This window comes from Hypanus sabinus, chromosome 4, assembly GCF_030144855.1.
Source record: "Hypanus sabinus isolate sHypSab1 chromosome 4, sHypSab1.hap1, whole genome shotgun sequence".
In the NCBI taxonomy this organism is placed as follows: domain Eukaryota; kingdom Metazoa; phylum Chordata; class Chondrichthyes; order Myliobatiformes; family Dasyatidae; genus Hypanus; species Hypanus sabinus.
Window position 1 is genome coordinate 175,127,578 of NC_082709.1, and position 25,427 is coordinate 175,153,004.

A 25,427-nucleotide genomic window follows, 5' to 3' on the forward strand; every position below is an offset into this window, starting at 1 on the left:
CTAATAGGTTTTCAGATTCATGCAAATATAGAGGTACATTAGAAATTCCATCACTTACTAAGTTTAAAATGTGAATAAATTACTGTTCTCTCTAGAATTGCCCTAAATAACCAATGTACTGTTTGCAGGTCATTAGAGTTCAGATTTTATCAGTACATAGCAGGCATAAAGTTTGAGCCAGCAGTCCCATTGCTGAATATCAGAATTGGATACATTTTCCCATCCACAAAGCTTGACCATTGTAACGTTCTAGAAAACTTGACATTTTGTATCATTAGCATCTTGCATCTCCAACTACTTTTTTTCTGAAACTATCAGAAGTATTACAACCTTCTAAGTATATGGTTATTTTATACCACAGCTTTGTTTTAATATCTCCAGAACATTTCTATTATTGACAATGCTAAAATGTAGTCAAAAGTCACCAACATGTAGTATCATCAGAAGTTAAGACAGGACATCATTGATTACACTACTGTCCTTTTAACACCCACTATTGATTATCTGGCCCAGTTGTGTTTTCTTGCTTGCTTCTCTTCTTAACAATCTATATGCATCTAAAGCGTTACCCTCCATGACTACATAAGCTACAGATAAGTGTCTGGGTTCATGTGTGCTGACAATACCAAGCACTGCTTTGGCCCTCTCAACCCATCTGTTGTCAAAAGTGCTTATCCAAGTTTGAATATTGAGTAAACTCCATCCTTGCACTTGCACACCAGAATGACTGAAGCCAATGTCTGAAGACATTGGGGCAGGTTTTCATGGTTTTCTTACTATAGTCTGTGGTTGAGCTGTCTGTGAGTTTTAGTGTGCTATCCAAACTTTTCAACACTGCATTCTTGCTGTTAACTGCTGCCTGCTTCAGAACAAGTGGTCATTGTGATTGGGTAACTGAATTAGATTAGTTATTCAGAGACCTGGGGTATCCTAATTCAGTTAATTAAAATCACTGATCATGAGACCATGGACAGCTTAAAATGCCAACCTAGTCACGAATTGCCCTTTTGAGAAGGGAAATTTGCATTTGGTTGCAGTGGTCTAACAGTGACTCATCTTTATTGGTACTCTGACCAGTACTATCATAAGCATTATCAGAATTGTGTTCATTATTATTGACATATATGATGTGAAATTTGTCGGTAGCAGTACAGTACAAAGACATAGAATTACCATAAGTTTAAAAAAAAGTACAAATAAAAATGACGTGTACATGGGCTGTTCAGAAATTTGATAGAGGAGAAGCTTTGCTGTATCACTGTGTGTGGGTCTTCAGGCTCCTGTAGCTCCTCCCTGATGGGAGTAATGAGATGAGGGTATGTCTTAGATAGGAAAGGTACTTAATGATAAATGTTATTTTCTTGAGGCAGTGCCTTTTGAAGATGTCCTCAATGGTGGGGAAGGTTGTGCCCAAAATGGAGCTGGCTAGGCTTACAACCCACTGCAGCCTCTTCTGATTCTGTGCCTTGGAGCTTCTATGCCAGGGTGATGCTGCCAGTCAGAATGCTCTCCAATATACATCTACAGAAATTAACAAGTGTCTTTGGTGACATACCAAATATCTTCAAACTCTTAATGAAATAGAACTGCTGATGTGCCTCCTCCTCACCACTGCCTTGCTGTATTTTCTCAGTCCATAAAAAACTTGACCTCTGTCCGTGCCTTAGATTTTCTTTCAATCCCTTTTCCTTTTCTCCGTGGTATGTCAGGATTAGCTTGTTAAGAGCCTCATTATTCAAGTTTACCTTTGTTACAAATGAGTTTAGTCTACCTGCATTTCAAATTGAGCAAAATAGCATGTCTGAAGAGGACAATGAAGCAGGGATCAGATGAAGTGTAATGATGTCGGGACAAAAGGTTGGCAAATTAAAAAGGGGAGGCTAAGAATGAGAAGTCAGGGCAAATTCTAAAATGGAATTCTTGTAGAAAGACTGAATCACCGAGGGCAATGTTACTTTAGAAAATTATCTAAAAGTATTATGGTTTTAAGAAATGAGCATTGTTAAAGCAGCCAAGAAAATCAGTGTGTTAATGCATTTTATCACTTAGATGATATTTCATTTTACTAAGTATTTAGTAATAATGCGGTCTTGAATAGTTAAAATATTTTTGATATGAGTGCATTGTTTCCATGCTATTTTTGTCTTTAAGCTAGGCAATAAGGTATGGCAATGATGTGTTTGCAGTGTCAACTTGTTAAAAGTTGAAGTATCAGTAGTGGTAGAATATTGAGTTCAGTCTGATGGTTCCCTCTTGGTTACCATCTGGTTAAATGAAAGGCATCTATCTGGTGTATTGGTATGACAAGGTGAGGAGAACTGGAGAACTGCTAGATATAATTTCAGAATTCTTGGTCAGCTGAAGTAAAATCTTATTATACCTTATCACCCAGGTTGCAAAATTGGCAGTAAGTGAAGGCTCACCCTGTTTTCCAGTTTTCTTATGTAATTGGTTCATAGAGAAGTACAGCATAGAAGCAGGTACTTTAGCTCATGTCAAAGGCTTCAGAGCTCAAATGCAAAGTATATTCAAAGCTTTCGGGTACTATAGAAATCAAGGGATGTCAATCATGAAGTAGATATTTATGCACCAATTCTCCCCGAAGCCATTGCATGAAATTGATGAATTGAGAATCAGCATGGGCTTCAGTTAAGTTATTCCAAGGTTTATCAATAAAGATAGATTTCTTGTGTTAACTTCAGTACATCTGTTAACAAATAAAACAGTATTTTCACAGTGATCTTATTTATCAATGTAAAAATGTAGGGACAGCAGAGTTGTATAAATACATTATATGAAGTATGTAACCATGAATTCACCTTTCTGATGTTTTTCATCTATGGACTACTTTTTACAAATCATGGTTTCATTCTTAGCTGTATTGACCTCTGGTTGCTGAAGTAGTCAAAATCAATATTCTACTTTCCATATAGTTATTAATGAGTGATTATCTCTCTGTGATCCATTTACTGTATCCCTTGATTCCTTTAGGACCTGAAAGTCTGTTAATCTCAGGTTTGAATATACTTAACATTGGAGCTTCTGCAGTGTCCTGGATGATAGAATTTTCAGGAAAAACACCTCTCACTCTGAGATCACATCAAGTTTTGGGGAAGCGGTCTCTTTTGAATAATGCAACTTAAATTGATATACCAACCCCATTTCCAGAAAAGTTGGGATATTTTCCAAAATGCAATAAAAACAAAAATCTGTGATAATGTTAATTCACGTGAACCCTTATTTAACTGACAAAAGTACAAAGAAAATATTTTCAATAGTTTTACTGACCAACTTAATTGTATTTTGTAAATATACACAAATTTAGAATTTGATGGCTGCAACACACTCAACAAAAGTTGGGACAGAGGCATGTTTACCATTGTGTTACATACTTTTCCTTTTAATAACACTTTTTAATCATTTTGGAACTGAGGATACTAATTGTAGTAGATTTGCAATTGGAAATTTTGTCCATTCTTGCTTTATATAAGACTTCAGCTGCTCAACAGTCCGTGGTCTCCGTTGTCTGATTCTCCTCTTCATGATGCGCCATACATTTTCAATAGGAGATAGATCTGGGCTGGCAGCAGGCCAGTCAAGCACATGCACTCTGTGTCTATAAAGCCACGCTGTTGTGGCCCGTACAGAATGTGGTCTGGCATTGTCCTGCTGAAATAAGCATGGACGTCCCGGGAAGGCAACGTATGTCTCTCTAAAATCCTAATATATGCCTCGGTGTCAGTGGTACCTTCACATACATGCAACTCACCCATGCTGTGGGCACTGATGGACCCCCATACCATCACAGATGCTGGCTTTTGCACCTTTTGCTGATAACAATCAGGGTGGTCGTTTTCATCTTAGGCACGGAGAACCCGATGCCCATTTTTTCTGAAAACTAGCTGAAATGTGGACTCATCTGACCACAGCACACGGTTCCACAGTCTTTCAGTCCATCTGAGATGAGCTCGGGCCCAGAGAACTCGCCGGCGTTTCTGCATAGAGTTGATGTATGGCTTCCTCCTTGCGTAATTCAGTTTCAAGTTGCATTTCTGGATGCAGCGACGGACTGTGTTAAGTGACAATGGTTTTCCGAAGTACTCCCGAGCCCAGGTGGCTATAATTGTCACAGTAGCATGACGATTTCTTAGGCAGTGCCGCCTGAGGGCTTGAAGATCACGCGCATTCAACAGTGGTTTCCGACCTTCCCCTTTACGCACTGAGATGTCTTTGAATCTTTTCACAATATTATGTACTGTAGATGTTGAAAGACCTAAATTCTCTGCAATCTTGAGTTGGGAAATGTTCCTTTTGAACTGACTAATAATTCTCTCACAAATTTTGGCACAAAGGGGTGAGCCACGACCCATCTTTGCTTGGCAAGACTGAACCTTTGATGGATGCTACTTTTATACTCAGTCATGATACTTCACCTGCTACCAATTAGCCTGCTTAACGTGGAGTCTTCCAAACCGGTGTTACTTGAATATTCTGTGCACTTTTCAATCTTACTTTAACTCTGTCCCAACTTTTGTTAAGTGTGTTGCAGCCATCAAATTCTAAATTTGTGTATATTTACAAAATACAATTAAGTTGGTCAGTAAAACTATTGAAAATCTTTTCTTTGTACTTTTGTCAGTTAAATAAAGATTCAGGTGACAACATATCACAGATTTTTGTTTTTATTGCATTTTGGAACATATCCCAACTTTTCTGGAAATGGGGTTTGTAGAACCTCATTCTTTAGAATGTCAATGGACATAGGGCAGTCCCACCCACTGGCTCTTCATAAAGCAACCCTCTTAATTGAAAGAGCAAACATGAGGAAATCTGTAGATGCTGGAAATTCAAACAACATGCACAAAATGCTGGTGGAACACAGCAGGCCAGGCAGCACCAAGGGTCCTGATGAAGGGTCTCGGCCCAAAACGTCGACAGTGCTTCTTCCTATAGATGCTGCCTGGCCTGCTGCGTTCCACCAGCATTTTGTGTGTGTCGTTTGCCTCTTAATTGAAAAATCAATTTATGAATTATAGTGACTTCAAAGGTACATTCTTGGAGTTAAGCTGAAATTGTACACTGGTTTTTCTCAGCAAGACTTCAAGTAAAGGTACAATTGATCATGTTACTTTTTATATTTGCATTTCATGTCCTCATATGCTCAAGTTTCTCTATACAGTTTTCACTATTTTAAAAATAATTCTATTTAACTTTTCCTATCAAAATTTATCCTTTTATTACATGTTATTCTCTGCCACCACTCTGCCATCAATTAATTTGACTATGATTCCCTTTGAAGACTTACCTCTTTTCTATTCACTTTTCCATGGGCTTTTATGTCAAGTATAAACTAGAATATATTCTGTCTTCAGTTTTGATCATTAATCAATAAATACTGAGGGCTCAGCTACTAAAAAGTCTTTATCAGATTGTACAGAAAATAGGTGAGACCTCAGTTTTGGACCTTGCTGTATCCCGTGAGAAATAGCCTCCTCATCTGAAAAAAGTAATTTGTGTTTTTTAACTTTTGTTAAACATGTGTGTCCATCAATATAAACACTTAATTATATAATGATCATATGACATCAAATGCTCCAAGCAAATCTTGAAAACCTCTGGATTTTCAAACATATGGCCCCTGTGTAACATGTTCATTCTATCTAAATGTACTACAGTTTTCCAACGTGCTTTTCAATGTGTCCTTAAGAATGGATTTTGGCATACTCTATCTGAACCACCAGGCATAGCATATGCTGATTACTTACATTTGTTCTAGGACAGTTTCGATTTTTTGACTGAGCTATTGTCAGAGTAATGTACAATTCACACTTCACCTTTTGTTTGTACTTTCTAATCTTCCAGAATCTTGGAGCTAATAACTTAATTATTGTCACATGTACCAAGATACAGTGGAACAGTTTTGTCCTGCATGCCATCCATTTGGGTCATTTCAAATCTTAAGTGCATTGAGTTAGTACAAAGAGAGTAGAATGTAGAATATAGTGTTACAGTTACAGAGGAAGTGCAGTGCAGGTAGACTGTAAAGTGCAAGAGCCATGATTAGGTAGACTAAGATCAAGAATTCTTTGTTATTGTACCAGAGATTCATTCTAGAGTCTTTTAGTTGCTGGATAGAAACTGACCTTGAGCCTGGTGATGAGTATATTCAAGCTTTTATATCTTCAGTTCAATGATAGTGCAGAGAGAATGACCAAAGTAGGAAGGGTTCTTTATTATGATGGCTGCTTTCCCAAGGCCACAAGAAGAGCAGACAGTCAGTGGAGGAGAAGTGAGGCTGTTTTTCTTTTCTGATGGACTGACTGTGTCTGTAACACACTGCAGTTTCTTGAGGGGTCATGCAGAACAGTTGCCACAGCAAGGTGTGATGCCTCCTGATAAAGTGCTTTCAATGGTGCATCTTTAAAAATTGGTGAGGTCCGAGTTTCCTTAACCTGAGGAAGTTGAGGCAGTAGTGTGCTTTGCTGGCTGCAGCATCAACATGGTAAGATCAGGACAACCTTTTGGTGATATTTTTAACCTTGGAATTTGAAGTTCTCAAACATCTTCACCTGTGCACCATTCATAGACATAAGGGTGATGTTCTGGTCTGCTTCTCTAAGCCAGTTATCAGCTGTTTTATTATGCTGAGGGAAAGGTTGATGCTTTGACATCATGCCACTAGGCTGTTCTTCCTGCATTCAATGTTTTGTGACATCTGGCCCACTGTGGTGGTGCTAACTCAAACTTGTAGGTGGAATTAGAGCAGAATTTGGTCCCACAGACATGAGGCTGTAGGGCAAGGCTTTGCTGGGCTATATCAAGAAACTATAATCTAGGCTATCTAGTAGAGGGGTTAAGTTTCTCTAGACTAATTTCTTGACAAAATATCAAGATCCTTATTGTTAATATTATTTTCCTCCACAAGTTTTGTTTCTTTTGCTCCTTGTGCTATGAAATCTGTACCTGGTAATTGAAGAGAGTATGATGCAAACATTTACAATTTCTGCTGCCTTGGTCTCAAAATGCACTTCGAAGTTCAAAGTAAATTTTATTATCAAAGTACATATATGTCACCATATGTTACTCATTTGCAAGAATTACATACCAAATTTCGTCAAGCTTTTAATGAAATATAGCTGCTGGTTTGCTTTCTTCGTAATTGAATCAATATGTCGGGCCCAGGATAGATGTTCAGGGATGAATTCACTCGGGAAGTAGAACTTTACTGCATTTTCAGGTAGTGATTTCCAGATATCAACTGCCCTTTAGTGAAGATTTATTTTTCCTACTTCGCTCTCTCTTGCTTCCCCCAATTTTTTTAAATCAATGCCTCCTTGCTTTGGACCCCTATGCTCAGGGAAATGGGTACTTCCTACTTACGTAATATTATTCATACCAACTGTCTCCTCATTGCCTTCCATATGTTCAAGAAAATCCTAGCTCATTCCTCACAGTTGCCATCTTCCAGACGTGGCATATCTTCATAAATCTCTGCTGTTATATCTTTATTGTCAGTCTCCACCTGATGCATTGACCATCCATTTTCCCCCATAGAAAGATGCTGCCTGGCGCACTGAGTTCCTCCAGTGCTTTTTGTGTTACTATTGGTTTTGAAAAGCTTTGCTAATACAATCGGCTTATAATACATTCACTACTAGTTTTGCAAAGCATTTTTCAACTCTATCAGAATCACTGGCATATGTCTTGAAATTTGTTTCATGCAGCAGTCCATTGCAATACGTAATAAAAACTATTAAATATTTTTAAAAATCTCATATATACAATACTTTGCAAAAGTTGAAATGTGCGTGTGTGTGCATTAATGCAGAAAGAGATGGGGAAGAATATTGAGGTAGTGTTCATGGGTTCATTATCCATTCAGATATCTGATAGTGGAGGGGAAGAAGCTGTAACTGAAACAATGTGTATCTTCAGGCTCCTGTACCACCACCTTGATGGTAGCAATGAGAAGAGGGCATTCCCTGGGTGGTGAGTGTCGTCTTTTTGAGGCATCATCTTTTAAAGGTCTCGATGCTGGAGAGGCTAGTGCCCATGGTAGAACTGGTTGTACTTACAAATTTCTGCAGTTTTTTCTGATCCTGTGCAGTGGCCCCTCCATAGCAGACTGTAATGCAACCAGTTAGAATGCTCTCCATAATACATCTGTAGAAAGTTGATAGTGTCTTTGTCTTTGGTGACATACCAATCCTCCTCAAACTCATAATGAAATGTAGCCACTGTTGTGCCTTTGTAGTTGCATCAATATGTTGGGCTCAGGATAGATCCTTGCAGATGCTTACACACAATAGTTGAAACTGCTCACCCTTTCAAATTCTGATTCCTGGTGTGTGTCACCTCCACTTCCCCTTCCTGTGGTCCACAATCAATTCCTTGGTCTTATTGATGTTGCTTGCAAGGGTATTGCTGCAACACCACTCAATCAGCTGATCTATCTCAACCCGGAAGCGTTCGTGTCACCATCTGAAATTCTGCCAACAATATATAGTTAGCAAATATATAGATGGTGTTTGAGATGACATCTTCTGTAGACCTTGTGCTTTGCTAGGCATTACAGGTAGTGGACAGTCCACAGTGAGACATGTTGGAAAATATCCTTCACTGATGTTCATTAACGGGACAGGGTATTTATTGATATCTTGGTCTATTTAGCATATACTTATTTATTTTCAAGGGGCATGGATGTTGCTGATCAGGAAAACCTTGGGTGTCCTTATCATGTATTAATACCAACACATCATACTTTACGTGTGTTATTTTATAACCTTTGGAATACATAGACTTATCTATATAAAGTGATATTCCATTTGACAATAATAATCTCATGTCAATGTACAAGATGAGATTGCTTAAATGATGGTCCATTCCTTCTCAGAGTTTGAATAGGAAATTTGCCCTAAGAATTGATTATTGGCAGTTTCCACTCTTCTGGGCAAATTGCTTCAAACTAGTAATCAACCCCTTCTTGAGGAGCTCCAGTATGCAGATTGCAATCAATTAGCTAGCACAATATTTATACATGTTCCAGGCATGAAGCCGAACACGTGAGGATTAAAGAAAAGCAGAAACAGTTTACTTTCTTCAGTTTCAGATATGTCCGCGTCAATGTAATTAAAGATGAATTTACATATTTAAATACTGAACAGCATTGAAGATTAGGTGATCTATGTTTGTGCTGTTTTAATGGAAAAGGACAGGTAATTGTCACCTGCTTAAAGTTGCTGATTGAAGATAGTTGGGAGAAAAAGAATTTGGTGTAGCAGTTTTGTGAACTTCTTAAACCGGGGGTCGGCAACCCGCGGCTCCGGAGCCACATGTGGCTCTTTTACGTCTGTGCTGCGGCTCCCTGTTGCTTTGGGAAATAATTGGTTGTGGCGACCCTTTTCCTGGCACATCCGAACCGACTCACAATAAGATAGCCTACGGGGGTTTGCGAGCACAGAGCTTTGGAGCCTCTGCGCCATGGGGGGGGGGGCAGGTTGAGGGAGGCTTAAAAGTGAGGCTGAAGATTTCGAATAAAGTTTTTTTCCTTCGACTGCAGTTACCGACTCCGTGTCGTAATTTTAGCGCTGCGTGTAGCACACCGCTACATGGTCAGTATTTAATTAATATGTATTTTATGTTAGTTTGTTAGTTTTTGAAATGTAAATCTAAATTTGAAGATTATGGTGATCTTGTACAATCTAAATAAGACGTTGTGGCGACCCATTTGCTGACACATCCGAACCGGCTCACAATTAGCCAGCGTTCAGGCTAAGGGAGATAGCCTACGGGGGTTTGTGAGTACGTGTCTTTTGCAGCATCCGCGCCCATGGGGGGGCGGGTTGAGGGAGGCTTAAAAGCAAGGCTGTTTAGTTCGAATAAAGCTATCTTTGACTGCAGTTTACTGACTGCGTGTAGCAACCGCTACAACGTGTTTTTATCGCTGGCTGTCCAGAGGGGAGGTGCTGAAACGCTTTGTCGCGCGTCTGGAAGAAGTGAAAACTTTCCTGGGCAGCAAAGGGCTCAACTTTCCTGAGCTGGAACAGCCAGAGTGGCTGGAAAAGCTACACTTCATGGTAGACATGACAGCGCACCTGAACACGCTGAACACAGCTCTTCAACGGGGTAAGGACGTACAGCCCTGCACATGTTGGAGGATGTTTTGCATTCGAGCGCAAGTTGACGTTGCTTGCCAGAGATTTACAGAAAGGCACATTGTCTCACTTCCCCAATTTGAGAGAGTTCAAACAATGTCACGACATGATAAATTCGGAGTATTTACATTCTGCAAACATCGTTTGGGAAACGCTTCTGTGAGTTCAGAGAGGAAAAAAACACATTATCCTTCCCGGTCACTCCCCTAAGCATCGATCCATCCCTACTGAATACGACTGCATTGTCAGGTGTGAGTCAACCTGAACAAGGATGATAAATATTTTAATTGCGTATTATTTTACGTATATTCATATGTTTTCATTGTTCAGTGAAATAGTCCTTTTATTTTTCAGGTTGACAGCTGGCTGACGTTATTTTTGGTTTGCTGCTGGCGGCAAATTTAAGTTTGGCGTTTTTCATAAATACAAGAAGGACTCAAATAGACGTTGAGTATTTTACTTAAAAGTAACCTTCAACCCAACGTCTTTTTTTCGGAGTTCAAAATGTTTTTGTTGCATGCAGAAATGTAATTTCGTTTTCTCTGCAGGAGTTCATCAATTTCATAAATACAACACATTATAGTTTATTTATACATAGCATAAAGGCAAAACAAAACGTTGTATGCAGTGTTATTTCATTTTAAATATCAAACGGGTTTTGCGGCTCCCAGTGTTTTCTTTTCTGTGGGAAACGGGTCCAAGTGGCTCTTTCAGTGGTAAAGGTTGCTGACCCCTGTCTTAAACCATTGTGTAAAGCAAGGGGGGTGGGGTTGAGCAAGTAACTGAAATCTATTTTAAGGAAGCAGCAGGGAATGAATACAAATATTCTTTTCCAGAAAATAGAGCAAATTTACTGTAGGACAACAAACAGTTTGTCAGATGGATTCATGGAATCTTTGGGAAAGAAAGAACTATTTAGGTCAATAGTATCTCTTTTTCAGTGACCTGTCTACTGTTGTTCCAATATTTTTCTTTTATCTTTCCCTTTCAGTATTCTGATGAGCTTGAGCTCAATTGGCACAAATGACATTAGCTATTTTCAATAACCTTTGTTTGCAGTCAAACATTCAAACCAATCATTTATCCTTCTAGTTTCAGTTCTGAATTAATATCTCCCTTGTTACTGAAGATGATGCTTTTAACTTAAAAGTACTGTAGATTTCAAAGAAATTCTTAGGTATATACTCAGGATTTGTTACAAAAAAAACTGCTCCAATGCAGCCTACTCTACATCGGTGAGACCTGACATAGATTGGGCCCCTTTGTTGAGCCCCTTTGCTGAGCCCCTTTGCTCTGTCCACAGCAAGCAAGATTTCTGGTGGCCAATCATTTTAATTCTGTCCTTCTGTCATCTTCCCCCTTCCTTTCCAATCCTGAAGAGGGTCTCGGCCTGAAACGTTGACTGTTTATTCATTTCCATAGATGCTGCCTGACCTGCTGAGTTCCTCCAACATTTTTAGTATGTTGATTGTAATTTGAGTCCTGATTCCCATTTCGACATGTCAGTTCATGGCCTCCTGTACTGCCACAATGGGGGTCACACAGGCTGGACACGTAATACCTCATATTCTGTCTAGGTAGCCTTCAACCTGACACACTCGACCACTGCTATACTATGATAAGAAATGCCTACTTTTCCATGCCTAGACCACATTTGATCACTTGGCTCTCCTTCACCTACCTGCATAATGGCAGAGGCTAAAGAGCAAGGCTTCAGAGATGAGGGCAATAAAGAGGTGGTTTCAGAGGAGTGGCTATGGGGTTGCTTTGAGTTGGCAGACTGGGCCGTGCTCAAGACTCAGGACGTGAATGAATACATCACGGTTGTCATGGACTTTACGAAAACAATTGTAGATGAGTGTGTCCCATGAAATCATTAAGTCTCTGCCAACCAGAAGTTCTGGATGAACCATGAGATCCACAATTTGCTGAGGGCCAGATCAGTGGCATTGAGGTCTGGCAGCCAAGATACAAGAGTTTCAGGCACTGTCTCTGGAAAGCCACCTTACATGTGAAGTGGCAATTTTGGACCAAAATTGAATCACTGTGGAAGAGTTTGATGCCATTACCTCTCACAAAGTGAAACCAAGTGTCATAGATGACAACAAGGCTTCACTGTCGGATGAGCTCAATGGCTTCTGTGCTTGCTTTGACTGTAAAAATATGGTGGAACCTTCACAAATTCCCACAGCCTCTGATGACCCCATGATTTCAGATCCTGAGGCCAATGTGCGAACATCTATCAAGAGGGTGAACCCACAGAAAGCATTCAGCCCAGATGGGGTAGCTGGCTGAGTACTAAAGATCTGTGCTAGTCTACTGGCTGGCAGAGTTCACTGATCTCTTTAACTTCTTGCTTCAGCAGTCCGAGGTACCGACCTGCTTCAGGTAGGCTTCAGTTATACTGGTGCCCAGGAAGAACATGGTAACCTGCATCAATAACTATCGTCCAGTAGTACTTACTTCCACTGTGATGAAGAACTTTGAGAGGTTGGTGATAAAACACATTGACTCCTGCCTGAGAAGCAACTTGGATCTGCTCCATAGCAGATGCCATTTCGTTGGCTGTTCATTCAACCCTGGAACATCTAGACAGCAAAGATACATACGTCAGGATGGTCTTTATTGACTACAGCTTGGCATTCAATGCCATCATCCCCTCAGAACTAATCAATAGGCTTCAAGCCCTTGGCTTCAAAACCTCCTTGTGCAATTGGATCCTTTATTTCCTCACTTGCAGACCCAAGTCAGTTCGGATTGACAAGAACATCATCTCCTCAATCTCCATCAGCACAGGTGCACCACAAGGCTGTGGGCTTAGCCCCCTGCTCTGCTTGCTTTATACTTAAGGCTGAGGCTAAGCAGAGCTCCAATGCCATACTTAAGTTTGCTGAAGACACTACTGTCATTGGCTGAATCAAAGGTGGTGACGAATCAGCATATAGGAAGGAGATTGAAAATCTGGCTAAGTGGTGCCACAACAACCTCTTACTCAATGTCAGCAAGACCAAGGAGCTGTTTTTTGATTTCAGGAGGAGGAAACTGGAGGTCTGTGAGCTAGTCCTCATCAGAGAGTGTATCAACAACTTTACATTCCTCACTGTTACCATCTCAGAGAATCTATTGTGCGCTTAGCACATAATTGCAATTATGAAGAAAGCATGACAGTGCCTCTACTTTCTTAGAAACATAGAAAATAGGTGCAGGAGTAGGCCATTCGGCCCTTCGAGCCTACACCGCCATTCAGTATGATCATGGCTGATCATCCCAACTCAGAACCCTGTACCTGCTTTCTCTCTATACCTCCTGATCCCTTCAGCTGCAAGGGCCATATCTAACTTACTCTTAAATATAGCCAATGAATCAGCCTTAACTGTTTCCTGTGGCAGAGAATTCCACAGATTCACCACTCTCTGTGTGAAGTTTTTCCTCATCTCGGTCCTAAAAGGCTTCCTCTTTATCCTTAAACTGTGACCCCTCGTTCTGGATCGTTCCTTAGAAGTTTGCAAAGATTCGGCATGACATCCAAAACTTTGACAAACTTCTATAGATGTGTGGTGGAAAGTATATTGATTGGTTGCATCATGTCCTATTATGCAACACCTTGAAAGGAAAATCCTACAAAAAGTAGTAGATACAGTTCAGTCTATCATGAATGAGGCCCTTCTCTACCACTGAGCACATTACATTGTCGCAGGAAAGCAGCATCAATTATCAAGAACCCCCATGCTCCTGTCTCTCTGTTTTCATCAGGAAGAAGGTTTAGAATCTCAGTACTCTCTCCACCAGGTTCAGGAACAATTATTACCCCTCAACCATCAGGTTCTAAACCAAAGGGAGTAACTTCACTCGTCCCACACTGAACTGTTCCCATACCTATGGACTCACATTCCAGGACTCTTTATTTCATGTTCTTGATATTTATTGCTTATTTATTTATTGTTTTTATTTTGTGTTTCCACATTACCCATTGGTTGTTTTTCCGTCCTTTTGGGTGTGATCTTTCACTGATTCTGTTCTGTTTCTATGTATGCCCACAAGGAAATGAATCTCAGCATTGTACGGTACTGTGCAAAAGTCTCAGGCGCATGTAAAAAATTCTGTAAAGCGAAGATGCTTTCAAAACTAATATATTGAAAAGTTTCTAAATATTAAATTACTATAAGGAACAGTAACAAACTAAATCAAATCAATACTTTGCCTTTAAAACTTCGTCAGTCCTCTTAGGTGCACTGTCATGCAGTTTTATAAGAAATTCAGCTGGTAGGTTGTTCCAAGCATCTTTGAGAACTTGCTGCAAACATATGACTGTCTTGCTTGCTTCTGTCTCTCCTGGTAATCCCAGAGAGCCTCGATGATGTTGCGATCAGAGCACTGATCAGGTCACACCATCTGAAACTTTATATATATAAAAAAATCCAGCATGTACTTTGATAATAAATTTACTTTGAACTTTGAACTTACCTTCCATCCCTCCCACCACCACCTTATTCTGGCTTCTTCCCCCTTCCTTTCCAGTCCTGATGAAGGATCTTGGCCTGAACCATCGACTGATTATTCCTTTTTGTAAGTATGGCTGACCTGCTAAGCTCCTCTCGCATTTTGTGTGTGTTACTCTGGATGTGCAGCATCTGTAGAATCTCTTGTGTCTATCCTTTTATGTATGTATTTCTTTTGAGTATGGTAAAAGAAGATTCTATGAAGTGTATTATCAAAGTGAAAAGAGTTAAAGGGTGTCCAAAAGTTTGGTTAAATGGAAAAAAAAATTAAAGTGCATCATAAAGGGCGAACGATAAATGGCGAAGCTTAGATCATGGTTTCCAAAATCTACTGGCTTGGCAAACACAAGAAAGGATAAAGGTCATAGAGTGATTAAAGTCAGGTTTGCTGAAAACGTGACGTTTGGAACAGTTTAACTATTCTTGGAAAGTTGCAGGATTGGAAAACATAATATTTTCTGGTTAAATATCCATAGCCAAGGTGCAGAGGAAAGCTGCTAGATACTTAGACAGATTGCTTCAGATTTAAAACAGAGAAAATGTAATGCATTTTCATGTTTGCTTCCCTGTTATATGTTTGATATGATGAGATTGAAATAAAATCTTTTAAATTGCGTCCTTTTCTACTGCACTTCCAATATGTTTGATAAAATTGGATAAGTGCATGGATAGGAAAGGCTGCAGGGGTCCACGGACCTGTTGCTTAATCGTATTGGTCTATGGCATAAAAAAAGGTTGGGAACCCCTGGCTTAGGGGTTAAAGATGGTCAAATGCAACTTGCTTCAATGGGCAGCCTCATTGACATGGACAGGTTGGGCTGAAGGACCTGTTTTATATTCTGTATTACTTTATGATGCCATGACTTTATAATGAGAAGGTGAGGCAAGACAGTGGAAAGGGTTTCAATATATCCTTATGCTTTAAGGAAATGCAAGATCAGACCCGATGTTGCTGCTGACTGTATCGCTTGGTGACAGCTGAGTAGGTACGGGGTTCGTATTCTGGAGATGGAAAGAACAACCAGAAGACAGCAGAAGAGAGCCAGGAGAAATCAGCCATGGTTGCCATCACTATCACATATACGTGTCCCACCTGCAATAGAGCTTGTGGGTCCAGGATAGGACTGTATAGTCATCAAGGATCTCACAGTTAAAGGAGTGGACCTCGTCATCGGATTTCAATGGACAACCGAAGAAGAAGAATGATGTAGCTGAAGGTCATTTTAGCCTACCAAGTGGATGCACACTAATTGCCCTTCTATTGAGTCTAAGGGGTGTCTAGAAATTATCAAGGTTCAAAGTAAGCTTATTAACAAAGCACATATGTGTCACCTTCAGATTCGTCTTCTGACCCACAACAGACTCAATGAAAGACTGCACCCAGGACAGACAACCAACCAATGTGCAAAAAGAAAATATAAAAGAAATAATAATAAGTAAGCAATAAATATTAAGAATGTGAGAGGAAGAGTCTTTGAAAATGGGTCCATAGGTTGTGGGAAAATAAGCAGCTCATTACAATTTTTATGAATTACAAAACTACTCAATTATATCTCAAAATACATTGTTATTTAACAAGATTTTTTATCAGTGTCTTTATATTAATCATATCTATTTAAAATAAAAATCAGTAATTATTGTGGAATTATTTTTGGAGACTTATTTAAAGTCAAATGATAGAATTGAATTTCTGGTAAATCTATCTAAAAATCTTTTTTTGTGAAGTTCATTATTTTAGTTGGTCTAATACAGCTTTAAAAATGGAGGCATGGCGTACAAGAAAAGGAAGTCATGATGAATCTTCAGAATCAGGTTTAATATCACCTGCATATGTCGTGAGATTTGTTAACTTAGTGGCAGGATCAGCCACTAAGGATCAGGGTCTTGGAGGATATGCAGATTACTTACTAAAATAATTCTGCGAATGAGGAAACTTAATTATGTGGATAAACTGGAGAAGCATGAATTCGGCAAAACTGTTGGATAAAATGGTAAAGAAAGTGTTATGGTATGCTCAGCTTCACCCGTCAGGGTACTGAATAAATAAGTTGGAAAGTCACATCACAGCTGTGCAGAAGTTTGGTATATTGTGTGTGGTTTTGGCAGCCACATTGCAGGAGGATGTGGAGGCTTTGGAGAGGGTACAGAAAAGGTTCACTGAGATGTTGTTCTGGATTGGAGTACATGAGCTGTAAGGATGTGGAGGCTTTGGAGAGGGTACAGAAAAGGTTCACTGAGATGTTGTTCTGGATTGGAGTACATGAGCTGTAAGGATGTGGAGGCTTTGGAGAGGGTACAGAAAAGGTTCACTGAGATGTTGTTCTGGATTGGAGTACATGAGCTGTAAGGAGAAGTTGGCGACTTGACAGAAGTATATAAAATTATGAGAGGCCCATATAGGATAGACGGTCAGAGTCTTTTTTTATCCCACGATGGAAATGTCAAATATCTGAGAACATAGATTTAAATGGGGGAAAACTTTAAATGGAATTTATAGGGATTTTTTAAAAAAACAAAGTGCATAGAAAATGCTCCAGCGAATTTGTAAAAACAGATACAATACCAACAGTTAAGAAGCATTTAGACCAGGGGTTCCTATCACGGAGTCCATGATTAAGTGCAGGCTGATAGGATTAGTATAGATTACATAATGGGCCTGTTCCTTTGATTTCTTATTCTATGGTCTTATTAACCAGAGTTGTTCTCCAAACAGAGATTTTTAATCCCTGGTAAAGGGACTTAAAATCATGAATGTCTCGATAGAATGGACCTTCAATAAGAAGCTATTCAAATTGGAAAATGGTTAAGAAATGGGGTTCATAAATGATTGGTGAAAAAACCAAATGTACCATGAAGAAAATGCCTTAGATAACAAATAGTTAATATCTGGTACACAGTGCCAGAGGTGACAGCTCTGAAGTAGATTTGCTTATAGAGTAATAAAGGAAGTTGGAGAAGTTTCTGAAAGGAAAAGAAATTCAGGGCTATGAGAAGAAGGCAGGAAGTAGGACAAGAGAGCTTGTTTGTAGAGCCTCGTTAGTCTGAGTTACTGCCTCCTGAAGCAGTAATCATTGAGTGGTTATGTGAAGTAATTTAATTCATGGCTGGTGAGATACTTGACTGCTAAAGAAATTTTCTAAAACCATAATCATTATTGCACTGGAGGCAAATGGTGGCAGAACACTAAAGACAGCAGCAATAGTGTGGATGTGGAGAGGATATGGGGGGGGGGGGGAGTCTAGAATCAGAGAGCACAGTCTCAGATTACTAGAAGGTCCATTTAGAATAGAAATGAGGAATTTCTTTCGCCAAAGTCTAAAAATCACTACAGGTTTTTAATCTGGGTCCTATCTTATTTATAAATGATATAGAATTTATTAATATTAACAAGTTTTTAGTGGATGAAAAGCTAGAGACCAAGTTCAGCATTCAGGAAGATCTGAATAAGTAAAGAAGTGCTAATGATTAGGTGATACAGTTTAACATTGGTAAATGAGATCTACATTAGATTGGCCACCTAAGCATTAAGTCCTTGATGCAGAGTAGGACACTAACCCAGCAATAAATTAATACCTTATGGAGTAAATAACAATATGCTGCTAAATCTGCAGTTTAGTTCATCTGCTAAATTTCGATCAGATGGTACTCCGTAGAAAGCTGGGAGTTTGATGTACCATTTGCAGAGATGGTAATACTGATTTAGAAAGAAAGGCACAGTCAGAATTGTGGTTACGTTCTGTGTTTATGCTCATTATTCATGGACATAATGCAGGGGGCTCATGTGGGCAACTTGTATACCAGTTTTTATGATGTTTGACACAAGTGCAGCTGCATACTCTAGGGAATGGGGGGAAAAAAAAACCCCTTTCTATATTTTAAAACAGACCAGACACTTGAAGTGGAGCCAGAGCATTTTAAGAAGTTGTGGAGTCAACAATAACAGTTAATGCTATGCCATTTGCCAAGTCTCACATTATTTGCCAACACTTCAGTTAATGTACTAACACACAATATTCCTGTCAGCAGTGCTCTTCAGATATAGCCTCCAACAAATACAGCTGTAAGCAATTAAAAAAATCAGAATGTTCTCAACGAATTGATGTGAGTTATCATTGCTATTTTGTATAATTTCAAACTTGGGTATCTTTAGAGGCTCTTTTACCCAATCTCTAAGTGCATTGTTGGCTACGAAAGGGTCATCTATGTATTCTCCTTACAGAGTTTCAACAATGTCCTCCTAGGCTGAGGGACAGAATATGTTTCATTACTTTGGTACAGGAAGTGTAATCATACGGTGTTCATTATTCATTGGCATACTTTTGACTTGAAATTAAATGTTCTAAATAGTAGTTTTCCTCAAATATGCTTTTGAGAAATACAGAACTTTGAAAGTCATAACCAACAACACCAACATCAAGAATTAAGACAAGGATTGTATTAAATCAGAATGAAAACTATATAAATATGAGGGTGAATTGAACTTATCAATCATTCTAAACACTTAATGTTTAAAGTTAGACAGCACTATGCTGATCTGAAAATTAGCCTTAAAAAGAATGTTCTTCTGTTTAACAATGTACGTCTTGTCCTTAATAAATTGGCCACTGAATATATGGTCATGGTCAGAGCAGACTCAATGGGCGAAATGGCCTACTTCTGCCCCTATGGTCTTCTGCTGCTGTAACCCATCCACTTCAAGGTTCAACTTGTGTGCATTTGGAGATGTTACTCTACACACCACTGTTGTAACCGTGGCCATTCGAGTTACTGCCACCTTTCTGTCAAGTTGAACCAGCTTGAGCATTCTCCTCTGAACTCTCTCATTAACAAGGCTTTTTTTGCCCACAGAACTGCAGCTCACTGGATGCTTCTTGTTTCCTACATCATTCTCTCTAAACTCTAGAGGCCTTTATGCATGAAAATTCCAGGAGATGAGCAGTTTTGGAGATTACTCAAACCACCCTGTCTAGAGCAACAATCACTTCATGGACAATATCACTTAGATTACATTTCTTCTCCATTCTGACGTTTGGTCTGAACAACAATTGAACCTCTTGACCACCTCTACATGCTTTTATGCATTGAGTTGCTGCCACATGATCAGCTGGTTAGACATTTGCAATTGCAAGCAATGTGCAAGTGTACTAAATAAAGTGGTTATTGAGTGTACAACACACACAAAATGCATGAGGAACTCAGCAGTCCTGGCAGCATCTACAGAAAAGACTACAGTCGACGTTTCGGACCAAGACCCTTCGGCAGGACGTGGATTTCCAGTACCTGCAGATTTTCTCTTGTTTCTGATTGAGCGTACAACCACTGCTTTACAGCTATGAGAAAGAAGAACGATATCGATCTAATGTTAGAAATAGATGTATGAGAGAGAGAGTGTAAGGGAAATGGAATATATGCAATAAATAAGTTGGGGCTGTAAGGCAAGGCAGCAGAGTAATGCTATTACAGTGCTAATGACCTGGGTTCAATTCCACAATTGTCTGTAAGGAGTTTGTATGTCCTCTCCTGACCGCGTTGGTTTCCTCGGGTGCTTCGGCGTCCCTCCGCATTCTAAAGGCGTACTGGTTAGCAGGTTAATTGGTCACATGGGTGTAACTGGACAGTACAAGCTCGTTGGGTCAGCACCTGCGGTATCGCAATTAAAAAAACAGTGTTAGGGAAATTCTGTCTACCAATTCAGAATTCAATTATTTGATTGTGTATTTTAAGTATTGGAATCTTTGAAACATGTTGACAATGAAAATTTAGGCTAAAGACTTTTGAAATAAGATGAGTGGTGAGCCACTGGGCCCTTGGTGCCTGCTCTGCCATTCAATAAATTCCAGGTTCTACCCCAAGGTCACTTTTCAGCACCATCTTCAAATCCCTTGATTTACTTAAAGCCTTGAAATCTGCTTTGAATAAACATAAGACTTTTGGAATAGAAAATTCCAAATATTCTCTACCTTAAGAGTGAAATTTTTCCTCACCTCAGTATGGAACAACCATTTCTTTCCTCAGAAGTTGTGTCCCCCACCTCTCACCCACCCTTGGCCTTAGATATCTATTCCAGCAAGCCTGTTCCATCAAATATCTCTCCTACATTGAATTATCTTCTTTTGTTCCTCCTTTCAATGGTTAAGCCACACTAATAATATAATTCTTTTACCTTCATACTGGTCTATGCACTATTTTTCAACAATTGTAAGCAAAAGGTTAAAATATTTGAATCAGCAGATCAGGCAGCATTTTAGGATAATGTTTCAGACAGTGAGTTTTCATCAATGTAGCTTTTTAGTGGGTGTAGCATAGCGGTTAGCGCATCACTTTGCAGTGGCAGTAGTGACTGGGATTAATTTTCCTGCTGCTGTTTGTATGTATGGAGTTTGTACATTCTCCCTGTCACTGTGTGGGTTTCCTCCACGCACTCTGGAATAACTTGGTTGGGAGCACGGTTAGTTCGAGAGTACAGGTCTTTTTACCGCTCCTGGTTGTATTCTGGCCACATGTATTATAGTATTCAGCTTTCTTATTCTTGATGTCATGTGGAGTGAAAGGAAATGGCTGAAGGCTAGGCTTCATGATACTGTGGATCTCAGAAAGAAACCGAGATGGTTCATTCATTCAGTTCCTCTTCAGACATTTCTCTAGCCCGATGATGCTGGGATCTACCATCACTGTGAATGAGACGATAAAAAAATAGAGCTAGTCATTCAGGAGTGAAGTTGGCTAACAATTTTACACAGTGGTTAATTTGGAACCCAGGACCATCAACTAAGGAAGCAACATACTAGTTCCTAGAGGAACTTAGTGGATGAGGCAACATTTAGGGAGGCAAAAGGGCAGTCACTGTTGTGGGTCCAGACTTAAAGACGAAGGGGAGAAAGTCTGTATAAAAGGTGGAAAGAAGTGATGGTGGATCCAGCTGAGGAAGGGTGATAGGCAGATGGAGGAGGGGAAAGTGGAGGTAACACCAGAAACTGGGAGATGATTGGTGAAGATGACAAAGGGCTGAAGATGGTGGAATCTGATTGGAGAGGAAGGTGGAGCATAGAATCAAGTGGTGGAGGTGAGGAGGGGAAAGAAACAGGGTGTTGGGGGCTGAGGTGAGTGAAGGACTTTCTAGATCAGGAGAATGGGTGAGTGATTTACCAAAAGCCAGAAAGTTCAATGTTTATGCTACTGGGTTGTAAACGACCCAGGCTGAATATGAAGTACTGCTGTTTGCGTAACTGACTTCGCTTCATTAGTTTGACGGGTGAAGCCAAGTGAAATGTTAATTTTAAACCCAAGTTGCATAGATTTTTGTTTACCAAAGAAATTAATGTATAAGGGAAGTAAATAAGTTCCGATGAGCTTTGATTCAATTCGATGAATGATCAGCTTACACAAGTCCTCTGTGTTCCTCGGTTCGGGGGGAGGGGGGATAGTGGTGGGCAAAAGACAAGGAAATATGTTAATAGAGAAGGGACCAATAATTATGGAAGATTTAAAGCTTCTTAATATTAATTGGCCTGAAGGAGTGAACAAGGGGTTCCTACAACTTCTGTGTCAGTTCTTCCTAATCCAGTAACTCTGCAAGAGAGAGTTCACTGCTTGATCTAGTAATGCAGAATAGCCCAGAGCAGTGAAGGGAAGTAAGAGGAATGGTGGATATCTGGGCAAGTAGAACCAGAAATAGAATGTGCTTCATGATAATAATTAAGAAGGTTTGAAGTGGAACAAAGATCAGGTTTGTGGTTGGAGGAAACCCAGTTTTCTGAGCCTGGGAAATTACAACTTCGGAAAACAAAATAGACAGGACAAATTAGCAGCCAATGACGGGGAACAAAAATGGGAGGCAGTTAACATGGTGTTGAGCAGACTCTTGGAAAAATACATTCCAATAAAATCTAGTTAACCATTTATGAGATGTAGTGGATGAATGAAAGCCACAAAGGTGGTAATGAGAGCAAGAATCCAGATTAAACAGGTGGATGCAAGACAGAACATGACAAAGCCAAGAAAATCTCAAAGGTTAAATTATTTGGAACATAACATTTTATGTTCCAAATAATTTAAAGCAGAAACGAAACAATATTTAGGTGTTTGGTTTTTCATGAAAGACACTTGGAAATTTCTGCAGATGTACTCTGGAGAGTATTCTAACTGGCTATATGGAAGGAGGGAGCAGCACTGCACAGGATTGAAATAAGCTGCAGAAAGTTGTAAACTCATTCGGCTCCATCATGGGCATTAGCCTCCCCAGCATCTATGACATCTTCAAGGGGCATTGCCTCAAAAAGGTGGCATCCATCATTAAAGACTCCCATCGTCTAGAACATGCCCTCTTCTCATTGCTACCAATAGGAAGGAGATACAGGGAGCCCAAAGAGACACACTAAACAATTTAGGAACAGCTTCTTACCCTCTGCCATCAGATTTCTGAATCAACATTTTACCCATGAACACCACCTCACTACTTTTTTCTTTTTGCACTACTTAATTAATTTAAAATTTTAAGTATATATACTTTCTGTATATTTACGGTTTTTATTATTAATATTGCAATGCACTGCACGACATGTTACTGATAGTAAACCTAAACAGTTTCTTCTCCCAAGCTATCGGACTCCTCAATACCCAGAGGCTGGACTGACACCTTACTGCCCTATTTTCTTGTTTATTATTTATTGTAATGCCTGCACTGTTTTGTGCACTTTATGCAGTCCTGGGTAGATCTGTACTCTAGTGTATTTTTTTTCTGTGTTGCTTTTACATAGTTCAGTCTAGTTTTTGTACTGTTTCATGTGACACTGTGGTCCTGAAAAACGTCTAGTTTTTACTGTGTACTGTACCAGCAGTTATGGTCGAAATGACAATAAAAAGTGACTTGATTTGACTTGATTCTGAATTTTATATAAAAAAAAAGTGGAAATGGAAATCGAGCCATTAATAGATGGGCCAGAAGGATAACCACAGGCAGGAAAAGCAGAAATGGCAAATAATTTCTTTGTGTTTGCATATATTCAACAAAATGGACCTAACATCAAAAGATAATTTTATAGCCCTTGCTAGTAACGCCATTAGCAAAGAAACAGGGTTTATAATTCATTACAACTCTTTACATTTCATGCTCTCAGTATAACTTTATTTTCACAGTTTGTCTTCTGCACATTGGTGTTTGTTGGTTTCTGCTTAAGTAGCTTTTTGTAAATTTCAAGTGTATTTCTCTCTTTCCTGTAAATGCCTGCAAGATGATGAATCTCAGGGTTGGATAGTTACATATACAAACTTTAAATTTACTCTAAACTTTGAAGGTTCCATCTTGGTTGTCTACTCCCATGATCACTTCAATAAGATACTGAAAGATAACTGAAATATTATGTTCTTCAGATCTTTCAAAGGTCTAAAATGATGGCTGTACAAGCTGATGCAATGTTTTGACTTTAAAAGCAAGTATCTTACAAGGCTGCTTGCTCCTTTCAAGTAAGATGTTGAATGTTCTTTTTGTAGCTGTGAACGTTGGACTCCAACTGATATTTTCTTTCTTTTATCGCCCCCTTCCTTCTTCCACCTTCCTGTTCATCCTTGTTTTCCCGATAGCCTGAGACGGCTGCTGTCCTCCGGCGAACTGTAGAGGCACTGCTGGAAAATGGAGCCGTGGTGAGGAACCTGGAAAACCTGGGAGAAAGGACACTGCCATACAAAATATCCAAACACAATCTGCGGCACACCAGAGGCGGGTATGTCCATTCAAAGTATAAAATCTACTATTAATTCCATAAATTTGCACTTTGGAGAATTTACCCTGGGTAAAGCTTAAAGTTGTACTTGCTGAGAATCTTAGGAGGTCAGGCAACATCTGTGGAAAGAGAAACAGCTAATATTTCATGGAATGTAGAACAGTACAGCACAGGAATAGGCTCTTTGGCTCTCAATGTGTCGGTAGTGTTAACAAGCAACCCAGTCAGAGGATGTTGCTGGGGTTCAGTTCGCCCTGTCACCACACATGTTCCGGCGCCAACATGGCACGCCCAGCGCGTTCAGCAGAACAACATGCAGCCAACATACAACCAGCAACAGCAGCAAAACAAACCCCTTTCCCCACCCTAACCACCCCCCCCCTCCAAAATCACGGATTTTTTTGTCCAAACCCAGGTTGCCTCCAGACTGAAGCCCTGAACTCACAAATGTTGGGATTCCAAACTCCAGACTCACAGATGTCGGACCTCCGACCTCTGGAGTCACAGACCCATGGTGTGAACTTCGGGGCTTCAACCTCTGGCCTCATCCACCTGGGGATTTTGATCTCCGGACTCGCTGACCTCTGGACCAAAAGAATAAAGGAAGAAAGGAATAGCAGGGATGAGTGGCCACTCCTGATACAGACAAAGAGCAGGTTACCCAATATTGAGGATTCAGTTTTGAGTTCTGTAAGCTGTAATGTGCCCAGATGGAAGATGTGTTGTTTTTCTGAGTTATACAAAAAGCACTGAAGGAAGTGTCTACGGCAGGAAATGGACTTGTTGGGTCAAGACCCTTCATCTGGACTGGAAGGAAAGGGGCTGAGAACCCCCATAAATTTGTCAATGGACAGGGTGGAGCAAGAACTGGTGGGTGATAGGTGATTCCTCAAGCTTGGAATGTAGTTCGAGAACATTACAGAACAGGCACTTTGACCCATGATGTCATGCTGACTTTTTAACCCACTCTAAGATCAATCTAATCCTTCCCTCCTACAAAGCCTTCCATTTTTCTGTGATCCAAATGCCAAGCTCTGAGCTTAAATGCCCCTAGT

At 39.8% G+C, this 25,427-nt stretch overlaps 1 protein-coding gene across 3 annotated transcripts in view; it reads left to right on the plus strand.

Moving 5' to 3' along the window:
- mrps6 (mitochondrial ribosomal protein S6) overlaps positions 1 to 25,427 on the plus strand; it is a 95,345-nt gene that overhangs the window by 32,814 nt on the left and 37,104 nt on the right. For all 3 annotated transcript variants that reach the window (XM_059968907.1, XM_059968906.1, XM_059968905.1), the window contains exon 2: positions 24,233 to 24,372. In XM_059968907.1, coding sequence (XP_059824890.1) covers positions 24,233 to 24,372 — 140 coding nt within the window. The remainder of the gene's footprint in view (positions 1 to 24,232; positions 24,373 to 25,427) is intronic.